This window comes from Anthonomus grandis, chromosome 5 (genome assembly GCF_022605725.1).
Source record: "Anthonomus grandis grandis chromosome 5, icAntGran1.3, whole genome shotgun sequence".
NCBI lineage: Eukaryota > Metazoa > Arthropoda > Insecta > Coleoptera > Curculionidae > Anthonomus > Anthonomus grandis.
In genome coordinates, this window is record NC_065550.1 from 10393508 (window position 1) to 10406282 (window position 12775).

At 28.7% G+C, this 12775-nt stretch overlaps 1 protein-coding gene across 2 annotated transcripts in view; it reads left to right on the plus strand.

The window, feature by feature from the left end:
* The window catches only part of LOC126736460 (putative transcription factor SOX-15), a 302005-nt gene that overhangs the window by 285218 nt on the left and 4012 nt on the right, over positions 1-12775 (plus strand). For both annotated transcript variants that reach the window (XM_050440827.1, XM_050440825.1), the window contains exons 4-8: positions 1705-1909; positions 11873-11989; positions 12101-12272; positions 12334-12492; positions 12561-12738. In XM_050440827.1, coding sequence (XP_050296784.1) covers positions 1705-1909; positions 11873-11989; positions 12101-12272; positions 12334-12492; positions 12561-12738 — 831 coding nt within the window. The remainder of the gene's footprint in view (positions 1-1704; positions 1910-11872; positions 11990-12100; positions 12273-12333; positions 12493-12560; positions 12739-12775) is intronic.

A 12775-nucleotide genomic window follows, 5' to 3' on the forward strand; every position in this document is an offset into this window, starting at 1 on the left:
ATAATGTTAGAATAAGTTTTATTTTATTCTGGTAAATAAATTATGCACCTAATTAGCATTTTAACTCACATTTAAAGCAAACAGAAAAAATACTACAAAAGCAATTAATTTGAATATTATTACATTTTCTTTATTACATTTTCATAGTAAGAATAAACGTCTAGACCAAATTCAATAATACAAAATTACTATTACAAAGTTAATATTACAAAGTAATACTCACTTTACTTTTGCAGTATTTAGCTTTAAAATAACCCATACATCCAAGACCCTGTCCAAGTTAAATTATCTATTAGTCTCCCGCGACTCTACCAAAACCGCCAGTAAGGACGGGCTGATTGGTTCTATTGTTGGACTTGCAAGATTTAATAATGTGGGACTCCTCTTTATACATGAATATTGGTTTTCTCGTGTTTCTGTTTCCCGTCTTTAGGAGCAACAGGCACGCACCATCAGACGTAAAACGACAAGCTAAATTATTGCCATTTCATCTTGCTAGTCGGCGTTCAAAAAACGTTTATAAAGAATGTTAAAGTGCGGTTTTTCCTGATGGCAAAAATTTGGTATCTATCAGCGGAAGAATGTATTGTGAAAGTGGTGCTTTTATTACTTAAAACGCCAGTATTTCAACAATGGATTGATATTTGGTTTACATTTGAGTGCTTTTATTATTAAAGAATCAATTTGAGTATATACACTTTCTTAATGTTTAATATTTATTTTTTTAATCTTAATGTAAAAATATTGTTTTAACTCCTGGGAATTAAAACAATATTTTTAGATTGAAGTAAATAACAATAGGTATCATTAATAGTTTAAGTTCATAATTTATCTAAATATGTCAATAAGCCTATTTTCAATAAATAAGGCAAATATTAGAATATTTATTATTTAAAATTAGATTATTTTAGAATCTATATTATTGCATAATATAGATTTTACTTAACAATAGTTAACTCACTTTTTATACACAAGTTTATTTTATAAATCTTTTTAGACCTGTAAAACTTAGACCTATTATTTATATTTAATTTTTATACATAATCTCAGTTACAGCAACCATTTGTCAATTTTAATGTCTTGAAACTCAATTAAATGAATTAGATGCATTTATTGCGAACAGATTTTTTTTTGTTTAAATATATAGACTAATTATATAAACTATACCATAAAATACTAAACATAAAACGTTTATATTGCTTAGTCTATACATTTAATGAAGTCTATCAAATAAGTTTAAGTTTTTTAAAGTAAATTAGTTTAAGTAGTCAACAACAAACAAACGAGTATGTACAAACCTTAGTTCTTACTTCATTTGTTGGGCTTACTCTGTAATACATTTTAACTCCTAATTAAGGAAACATATTTAAAACTTGACGTTTATGTCCGCTAAAATGAGCTTATGCTTCCAAAACGCCCTACCTCCTTCTCACCTTGTCATATATTTTATGTGCGTTTTGAGTCATTGCAGATTTACCTGCAACTCATTTACTTTATTGTTAAATCTTTTTATTATTATTTAGGTTTGTAAATAATAAAATAAAATCAAAATAGATGTAATTCAGCATGTTTCTGTTTACATGAAACCTTAAGTTACTTGTCACAATCCTTTGCTTAATTATTTAAAAAAATAAGTAAGATTTTTATTTGTTTATTTTATGACTTTCATATGTTGTCCTTTTAATTTCAAATATCTGATTTTAGGTAAAAAGTGGAGATCTTTAACTCCACAAGATAGACGTCCATATGTAGAAGAAGCAGAACGATTACGCGTCATTCATATGACAGAACATCCAAATTACAAATATCGCCCTCGTAGAAGAAAACATAACAAACAAAGGGCAGCTCCTGGAGGTCCTAGAGCGGGTGGTTCTCTCCCCAGCCCTGTGATGTCAAATATGTCACCTAGGTAAGCATAGTAATAGTGATGCAACTTTAATAAATGTACAATTAATGGAAGCAATCTTAAAAGCTTTTCATAATAGATCAAATATACTAGCTTACATATTAAGTGCTTAATGAATAAGACTACTATATTATAAAAATATGCAATTACTGGTCAATGTGCATTGTGTAACCTTTCACTTAAATAAATCCTTGTTGTAAAAATTATAAGACAGTTTCTTGCTAAAAGTACAATCCCTGAAATCAAACTCTAGTTATAAACATAAAAAGAAATTAATAACCCGCTAGTATGTAACTATCCTTTGGCCAAAGTCAGTAACCTACCGCACAGTACACTGTACAACATGTACTAAATGAAATAAAAATAAATACACTTTCAATGCGGTTGCTTACATATGTATCAAACGCTATGAAAATCAGGAGAGTGAAATTAAAATCTATTAAGTAAAATATTATTTCAGTGGGTATGTAATTTACATTACAGTGCCAATTGCCAAGAAAGAGCTTTAGGTACTAGACAATAATTATTAAATTAGGGAGCCATTAAATAGTATAAATTAGCCAATATGACCATTCCCAAAATCGAAATAACAATACAAATCAGAAATCGTAACATTGCTTACATATTCCTTTTGTCTGGTTTGACCTGGTAACCCACTGTGCAGCAGACTGCAGCTAAGGTCCAATTAATAAGGTTAATGAAGGAGAAGGCAAGGAATCCTGATAAAGCTCTAATTCATGATGGTAAATGGGAACAGCACCTGAGATGGCTCGGGATGGTCTTGAAATGGCCCTTAAAACTAAAATCTCATTTAAGACTTGGTTTAGGACCTGGCATAAAATCTGGCGTAAGATCCTAAAACTAACACATGAAACTTCAGAAATGGCGGCCTTAAAACCATGAGAAAACGTTTAACAAAGAACATGAATCAAGCTTACCTGAAGATATTGAAGGGTCTTTTAAAAAGTGTATTAAAATAATCTTTCAATTTGATCTTTCACATTATGGCTAGTGTCGGCATGAGGTAACTATGAGTTCGAATCCCAACCTCGAGCAATTGAATTTATTAACCACAAAACCCAAAAATATAGAGAAGTGGTGGTTGCATACAAACTGATAGAAATTCCTCTGACAAATCAGCTAGCGTCGCTTGGCAACGGAAACTGTTGTAACTAACTTGACAGTTTGACGCGCCTAATTGGACCAATCAAAATAGTAGAAAGACGTGGCCAAATTAAGATGGGAAATCAAATTTCATTTAATCTGATAATCCTATTATTTAATATCTAAAGCAAACGCCTAATCAAAAAGGTTACTTATAGAGAAAAGGGCCTTTTTGATTAGGTGTGCATCAGATATTGATCAGAATAAAAATAAAACTCTTCAGTTTAATTTTACATATCTAAATGAGTTAATTTACTGCAATAATCAATGAACAATAGTGTACTACATATTATCATCAAATACAAAAATGAAAATAAAACAATGTTTTTTCATTAATACATTTATTATTTAATATTCCTGAAAAATTATATAAGTAATATACAATAATTTATTAGAACAGACTTTATATAAATTAGAATTAATCTAAAAATGTTTAAAAGTATTTTGTTAGCACTGAACTTCCCTAATTCTAAATAGATTAGAAAAGGTTGTGAAGATTTTTGTTTTATTTTCTTATAATACATCCAAAGACATTACCAATAGGTTAATATTATCCCTATTTTACTAACACAAACATAGATTCAATAGAGGATGAATTATCCTTGTTTAATATGTGGGTACTTGTTTCTGTTTCCTAAAGAAAAATTAAACAGATTTTAAAAACTAATTAAAAATTTTATAACAGAGTATTATCCAAAGAAACAATATATCTCTCTACAAAACAAAATAAACTCTTTGAAAATGAAAACAATTTATTTTAGTATAAACATATATCACTTCATAGTATATATTTGTTGGTCTCTTATAGTACTAACAACATGTCATGGAACTATGATATTAATAAAAACTGAATTGAAAGACACATGTATAAATAAACAAAAAAGAAACTATTAAAAAACACAAGTTAAAACAAAAACATTCATTTGTGCTCAGCTCTCTTAGTCTCTATACCTATGTCTCGTCTCAGTAAACACAGGAAGTGGTACGAGCATAAAATAAAATTTAAAAAAAAAGTGCAAACTTTATAAATAAATTTACTAAATGATTCATGTGAAAAGAAAAGATAAAATAAATGTTTAAATAAATATGTATCGTAGTGTAAAGCCAGAAGTATCGGCGTTATTAACATTTGTTGAACAAAACTGATGAGAATAAATTTTATAGCTCAAAGTCTCGATAAAATTTTCATTTCATTTTACTTGTAATGGGGACTGAAGGAACTTCTTTTTTCCAAAAAAATCTTTTATTACTATGTTTATCAGAACCATTTAAAATACACATACTCTTACATGAAGGATATTTACAGGAAAATTGTAATAAATTTTTTAAATGTGAAAAAGAAAGTGAGAGGCCAGACATTTTGTAATATGTATTCATAATAATCAAGTTATAAATGAAATATTTGAAAAGTTAACTTCATTGAAATCAACTGATTTTGATTTTATTTAAGACTGAAGATTGACAATACAAAAACATAATAGTAATAAATAAAATGGCATTTTCTTACCAGAAATCTGGAATTGCTTACTGCAAATCAATTAAAACATTATTCCCAATATTGAAAGAGAACTTTTCAGAAGAAAAGTCATGAATTTAAAATAAAATCCAAGCAAATAACAAACTCAACCCACGCTTCCAGCAGTTCCAGCATTCATTGAAATTAAAAACAAACTCAAATGGTATGACAATGACAAATGATGTTTTATCAATCAATGTCAACAACTGTCTGTCAGCTCTCTGTCAATTTTGCCAAGCAAGATGGCCGATTTTCACCATACAAGCTTCATACATGTCTTGTTAACCTGAAGACCACACCCACAGAACACAAATATAGAAAAATGCGTGTTGCCTAATGAAGAGATGTTTGTTGACAGCTTTATTGACGTTGTTGAGACGGGGGCGACCATCTTGGGTGGCATATGGCCGGAAATTTAAGACTGATCTATTGCATGATATTTGAAGTAATTTGCAGAATTACAGAAGTTGATGCGTTAACTGACGGGTGATGAGAGATATATTTATATAGAATTTTATTCTATTTTAAAATTAACAATACGCTTATCAGTTTAGAAATACCCACATTTTATTAAAATCGTTAATTTTAAATCGTGGGAAAAAAATAAATATTGCATCTCAGACATCCCTCATCACTTTATTCAAGAATTAACACATCAACTAAAATATTATTTAATTTAAATTTGGTTCTCAAGACATTGGTTATTTAGAACATTTAAGATATTTAGATATAGATACTTACTAAGAATTATAAATTGACACGATAGGTATGAGAGCAAATTTAAAAAAAAACTAAATGGTCTTTTAAATATTATATTTTAAGATAAATTGAAATAAATTTAACAAATGGTTTTAAAACACATAAAAATATTTACAATATATTCTAAATTAAATACTGGAAACTGGAAGTATGGTATTAATAAGACCTTTTATGTAAAAAATAGAATTGTTGCAAATATAAAGCATATTTTAACTGAAAATCGTAATAATTTCTGGATTTTCAGAAAAAATTACCTACTTTTTTTTGTTTCCATAAGTGTATAAAACATTATAAGAAACATGTAATAAACATACCTAAATAAAAAATTAAACATATATTTTAACCATCTATGCAATTGTAACAAAATAATATATATATATATATATATATTATGGAAAAGAAAATATAAGCTTTTATAACAACAGAAATTGAACCTTTTGAAATAAATCTGCCTCTCTTTGTGAATAAATTAATTAATAATGACTAGACATAACACAAATATATATGTACATGCATGTTTTTTCTTTTTAATTTTTTTTTAGTATAAGCAAATAAAAACAAAATACGAGTTTTGATTTTTGGTTAGTCACAATTGGATTAAGATGTCACAAGTCAGTGAGGTTGTCTTCAGGAAGTAGGGAACATGAAACATTTTAAAACAGATTAAGGCAGTCTATTGTGCATACAATATTATATTCTAATTAGGTTCAAATGAATTATCCTAATAAGTATTTCATCCAAATGATCCAAATTACATAAGTCTTTATTATTAGAAAGTATTGATTATCACAGTAGTTATGATTACAATTAAGGTTCTAAATAATACTTTAAAGGGTTTTATATTAGTCTATAATTTTACTTTAAGCAAATAACATGATAATTATGGGTGAGTAAATAAAATATGACTGTAAAAAGCATAGCATTTACTATCAAAATGTCTTAGGTAATTCAGCTTAGGTATTTTAAAAATATTTATGTAATAATTAATATTCCGTGATTTTCAAAAAGCTGAATCAACTTTTAAAAAAATAAGATATTATGTAGTAATATCTTAGTATCATTAGATAAAAAGTTAAAGAAAACAACATGATTCTGATTGTGTATCATGAGTATTAAATGAGTATATTTTAATTTTTTTGTTTTTTTGGAGGTGTTTAAGATTGTCAAAACTTTTTCTGTTTTTTAGAATGAGCAAACACTTAAAGATTGTCGTTGGGGTTTTGAAGTTGGCTTTTGATTTCTAACCTTTAAATATTTATAAATTATTAAGCTATTGTTACGTTGAACAATTTGTTTTACAATGTTATACTGGTCACAAAAAGAAAAGTCCTTAAAAAAATGTTCATAAACCAACCAAAACTTTTTCTCTGAATTGACTAAATGACCATGGTTATCCATAAATGTGTAAAACTTAAGCTAGATTAGGTCGATTAGGAAAATCACTTTTTGAGAAGGATATGTCAATCTGGATGTGTCATCATTTCTACTCCAGCATCCCATCTAAGTCACACAGGAGTATCAAGGTTGTTAAAATCGGAACCAGAAAAGTGTTTGGAGCAAACTCGATAATTGGTGACATTTTTAGTCGGACTTGACATGACAGATCTTCCTCCAAGATTTTTGTAATGATGGATTCAATGAAAATTAAAACAATCTATGATTTGTGTGACCGTCTGGGCAATTCCTAATATACAAACTAATGCATAAAGGATATTTGCATGAATATCTTAATCTAGATGAAGACAAGGAAAAGGAAATACTTGACATTTTCCCAGTGAAGGTCCAAGAATTAGAACTGAAATGATAAATTGGCAACAGTGACATAGAAATGTCCAAAATAAACCCTGTAAATGATAATACATCCAAGATGCACCTAAACATTATTAGAAAACACTTAGGTATGTCATAATTAAAATCTACCTGTCTCCTGCTCTATGTAGTTGCTCGATGATTCGATGTTAGCACGTTTGTAAAATAATTTATCAACCGATGACTCAAAAAAACTACAAAAAGCTATAAAAAACCTTAAATTGGAAGAAAATCATGAGCATTGGCTTGTTTTCCACCCAAAGAGAACTTAAAAAAGACAATCGTCAAATACGACAGTTAAAATGTCATTAACGTCACTTGTCATATTTGATGTACGTCAAAAATTAGTCAATCAGAATCAATTGACCATCTTGGGTGTCAGACTATTCCGCCCCGCCACATTCAACCTTCATACCGGTGACCACACCAGTTGGAAAGAAAGCCAAAACGCAATTTCTGGGTACGTCTTCGATAAATAATCCCACGCAGGCCCAGTTTTACAAGAATTGACAATACAACGATGCCTTGCTCATCGGAAATCAATCTAATCCCAAAAGGCAAGTATTCAAATTACAGAAAAAACAATGGCAACAACAGCCCGATATCGAAAATGCCAATACGTAAAAGTTAATCCTTGAGCATGGTTTACGTGACCAATGACAAAGACAGACAGATAGAAAAATTACGTTAGTCAGAGAGAGAGAGATAAAAACAACCGGATTCCAGTAAATTGTTTAAAATGCAGCAACTAATGCCATTTAGGAGTTCTTATTCTTACAATGCTATTAACTAGACACTAGATGTCGCGATCAGTACTATTCATACAATATTAAATTATTACATTATAAAAGATACCAAAAAATAAAAACGCTACAATAGGAGAGGAATTACTGATACTACAGAACTACGTACAAAATAAATTAATAACCCACTACAAAAATATTTAAGAAAGTAAAGACTAACATCAAACAGCAAATTAAATCAAGCAGTAGTAAGAGTAGATACACACTATACACCTGTAAATCGTGAGTGAGTAAGGAGCTAAAAACGAAGGAAAAAATAGCAAAAACGGCATTAATGGTCAAATTTACATAATGGTTTCCAAAGATAATCCACGGAATACATTATAATATTACACAACAATAGCACATAAATAAAACACTTACATACTCAGGGCTAGCCAAAGGAGGACACTTGCATCCTCAATCAGAATGATTTACCCGAGCGATATAGAACCAGATCATTGCCACTCTAAGAACATTGAAAGACAACAATTTTGTTTTCAAGTTCAACATGTGCACAGGGGCAAGGGGAGTGTTTTGTTTACAAACAAATTCATCGATTCTCTGTTGTCAAGTTTACACACATTTTCAAAAGAGGAAATTTTCAGCTATATATCAACACATATAATCATGTTAATTTAACATTTTTGATTTTTGCAATAAAAATAAAAAGTAGAAATATACCGGGTGACATAGGAAAAAGGGAACACGTAATAACTATTTTAAGTCGATAATAAACAAATGAAATTTGATATATTGATGGAATTATGGAATTATTATATGGTTATAAGAGCATATTTTGATATATTTAGTTGTTTTCCGTCACTCTCTCTTTAACCGGAAGTGACACTAACTTTCTTATTTTAAATGAGACACTTGGTATATTATTACATATTTCGATAGAATATAATATTCTGAAAATAATGATGCTGCATTTGCTACTTTTAGCTACGTTTTGTACTCATAGAAGAAATCAATTTTTTAAATTTTAAAATAGGGTGCCATGAACGCGTTAAAAGTTTTAATTTTTAATCAAGTAATAGTTATTAATTATGACTTAAATCTTTTACATGCTTATTTAAAATGTACAAACCAGAAATTTTGGCATTTACATTGTTTTTTTAAACAACCACTTTTGAAATGCTGGTTTTTTCCGTATAATTTGATATGGTTAGTTTTTAAATCGGTTTTATTATCAATTGACATAATACATGACATCTTGTCAAGTGAAATTTAAGTGTTTAAAAATATTTCAAATAAATAAATAATACTGACTGTATTTCTGAAAACTGCATTTCAAAAGTGGTTGTTTATAATAAGATGCTATTTAAAAAAATTAAAGTAAATGTCCAAAATATTAGTTTCGAAATTTAAGTATTCAAGTAATAAAATGCAATAAATATTATTTTTTCGTGATTACTTGATTAAAAATTAAAACTTTTAACGCCTTCATAGCACCCTATTTCAAAATTAAAAAAATCGTTTTTTTTCTATGAGTATATAACAAAAAATAGCAAATGCGGTATCATTATTCTCAGTATATTATTTTTTATCACAATACGTAATAATATACCAATTGATCCATTTAAAATATAAAAGGTAGTGTCACTTCATGTTAAACTGGAACTAATAAAAAAAGAGAATATGTCAAAAGATGCTTTTATAGCTATTCTATCAATATAATTATAAATATATAAACTATCAATATAACAAATTTAATTTTCTTATCTTGAAAAGTAAACACTTAAAGATTGTTCCAAGTTCCAATTGATCCAAGTTATTAAGTGCTTCCTTTTTTGTTTCACCGGTATATATGTTATTCTAAGCGCAAAAATAAGATATTCAAAGCAAAAAAAAATTATTAACATTCTTATTTCTAAGACCGCTTCTAAAAAAATTTAAATGGCAATACCGCAGGCAAAAGCTGATGTCATCTTACGAAAAGTCACCTTGAAAAATGGCTTTGTGTTTACATTTGGCATTTGTGAAGTTTCTGTGTTTTTTCTTTAGTTTTTCGTTAAAAAAGGAAAAAGGTTGAGTCTGTATTTTTGTGCACTGCTACGATAGTAAAAACTTGTGCCGTTTGTGCCGCACCATGGAAAAAAGGCGATTTAAGCCGATCTTTTCATAAGTAAATACCGATATTGTCATAACATCGTAGCAAGGAACAACCGTCGTCATAAACGTAGAATAATAAAAACTTATTAAGAAATTTATAATAATTATAAAATATTTAATTTCCATAAAAATGCTTTTTATTAGATGAGTACCTTTACTCTAATGAAGTACGTTACAAAAACGCATAAAGAGTTCATAAACGGTAATATTGTTTATAATTTAAAGCATAATTTCTTAATAATAAATATATATTTTATAAAAAATAATAAAAATAATTATATATGTTATAAAAAAATATATAATAATATATATTTCTCATGTAAATATTTTTTGACGACTGGTTAAGGTTACTGGTAAAGATTTCTTGTGTCGGTAGAATTAACAATGCGATCGAGCGGCGTTGCAATGTTGTTGTATTTTTCTCTAATATACGTTATCTACATTCATTTAACTTTGAATGTTGACTTCTTTATAGGGTATCTTATAATGTTTTATTAAAAACAATTTTTCATATTTTAATAAAGAGGAATAGTATTGTTTTGGGCTTATCGAAATAAGTGATAAATTTTTACGATATTGTAAAGTGTGTTTTTTTGCCATTTCTGCATTGCATTTGGCATAATTGCATCAGAGATATTGCAAGCACACAAAATGCCCATAGTGCCACACAATGCTAATTCTAGCCTTTCAATGTTCTAAGTCGCCACTAGAAACAACATAATAAAAGAACAAAACCTGGACTAAATTATATGCAGCGGATCTAAATTATATGCAGAAACAGAAGGTCTTGCTACTCTTGCTCAATATAACACAACAGCTAAAATAATCCACCAAGAGCTGGTACTGTAATATAAATACTCACAAGTGAAAGATAACCCTATTTTAAATATCACTCAGAGAGAATACTAGTAAATAAAGAAGTAAAAATATGTTAAGATACCACAATTCGTACGGACAGAACAGTCACACATAATAGACCACACATAATATAACATTAACCGTAAAGAGGAATAGAACTACTTCTAATTAATAGCGGCAAATGCAAATATACGGTAGAAGGGCGAAAAAAATACAACGGTAACGATTGAAATGAAGCAACTGTGGAAACAAGACAATGTAAAAATACATATGATACAATGTAATAAGCCGTTGTACGGAAAACTTAAAGCAAATGAATCTTGTCATAGTCATCCATACGTAGTTCCAAAAAGCAATAATACTGCACACATGTAATCTCATAATAGATTTTTACACAATTTGGTAATACCCGTAGCATAGAGAGAAAATCAAAATTATCATTCTGAAAATAAAACTAAATATATAAAAGTATTCATTCACAAATATAAACGTTTTCTACATTTTTGCCCAGTATTCAAAAGCTTTTATAATTTGTGGTTTAATTTCTGTCAAAGATTGCGATCTCCAATTTATTATAGTAGTTATCACAGCAAGACAATACCTTTAAAAATGAGAAATGTTATTATTTCACAGAAATATTTCTTTAAAAAAGAAGTACTTTTTCAGAAAATATATTGAATTATTGCTTGGATCTCTTTAAAGCGTATCCATTTAATATCATATATTTTAGATAATTATACATTTTCATAAGTTATATTTAAATTTATTAGTCATATTTCTAATTTAAATCTATCGCTTATAGCCCTCAAAGTAAAAACAAGTGGCAGAATTGTATGCTATTAGATATTAAAATAAAAATCATATTGTGAGATTATATTAGACAGTGTATTAAATATTTACAAAAAATTGGTAAAAGCTATCTTATCATTATTGTATTTATAATACAGATTAATTTTTTAGGTACCAAGGATATGTGCCCAATGCTGGTCTGTCTCCTACGGTCGGAGGGTATGCCTCACCCCTAGACTTTCCTAGTCCCAGTGGCAGTGCAGGTGGTGACTACAATCCGGAGAAAAAGTAAATCTATTAGATGTAAAAATATTTAAAAATTAAGTGATTAATCTTAGTCAAATCTTAGTCATATGATTAATTTTTCGAGAAAACATTAATATTTAAAATTCTTCACAGATATTCGGCAGAAAGTTACGAGTTTAACAGCTACTCTTATTCCAACTACCAAAACTATTCTCAAAAGTCACCGTACAGTATGCATACTCCCGAAACCTCTCCCACTCACAGCCCAGAACCGAAACCTTCATTAAGTCCACAAGATGGCAGTACTAAAGATTCAAGTACCCATGTAAATATAAAGTTGAAACTAAATCTGTTATAAAAATTACTAACTTATTTACTAATTTTAGGAGAAAATTTCGAAACTTCCTACTCCTGAACTAAGTCCCATGGAGCAACAAGATAAAGATCAGTTTCAAGAAAGGGTATCTAGTATTCAACATACCAGCAACGTCGCCAGTACCATGAGTTCCATGGTACCACAAAATACGCAGAGCTATACCTCCAAGGTATTTTTTTGCAATCCTAATATTTATAAGGTCATCAAAAATTATAAAAGTTTTGGTTTTATTTTTAGGTACAAACATATAGGCAAATTACTCCAAATTACACAAATACTCAACCAATTACGTCAGTGCCTATGTCAAACGGTCTATATGTGATGTGTACTAACAAGAGTAGCGTAGAGCAAGGTCATGTAGTCACTGGCACATTTTATCCTCCCGTAGCTACTAGTCAGGATCAGCAAATGTTAGGTAAGCAAAATAAAGATTTATTATGCGAAAACAAATA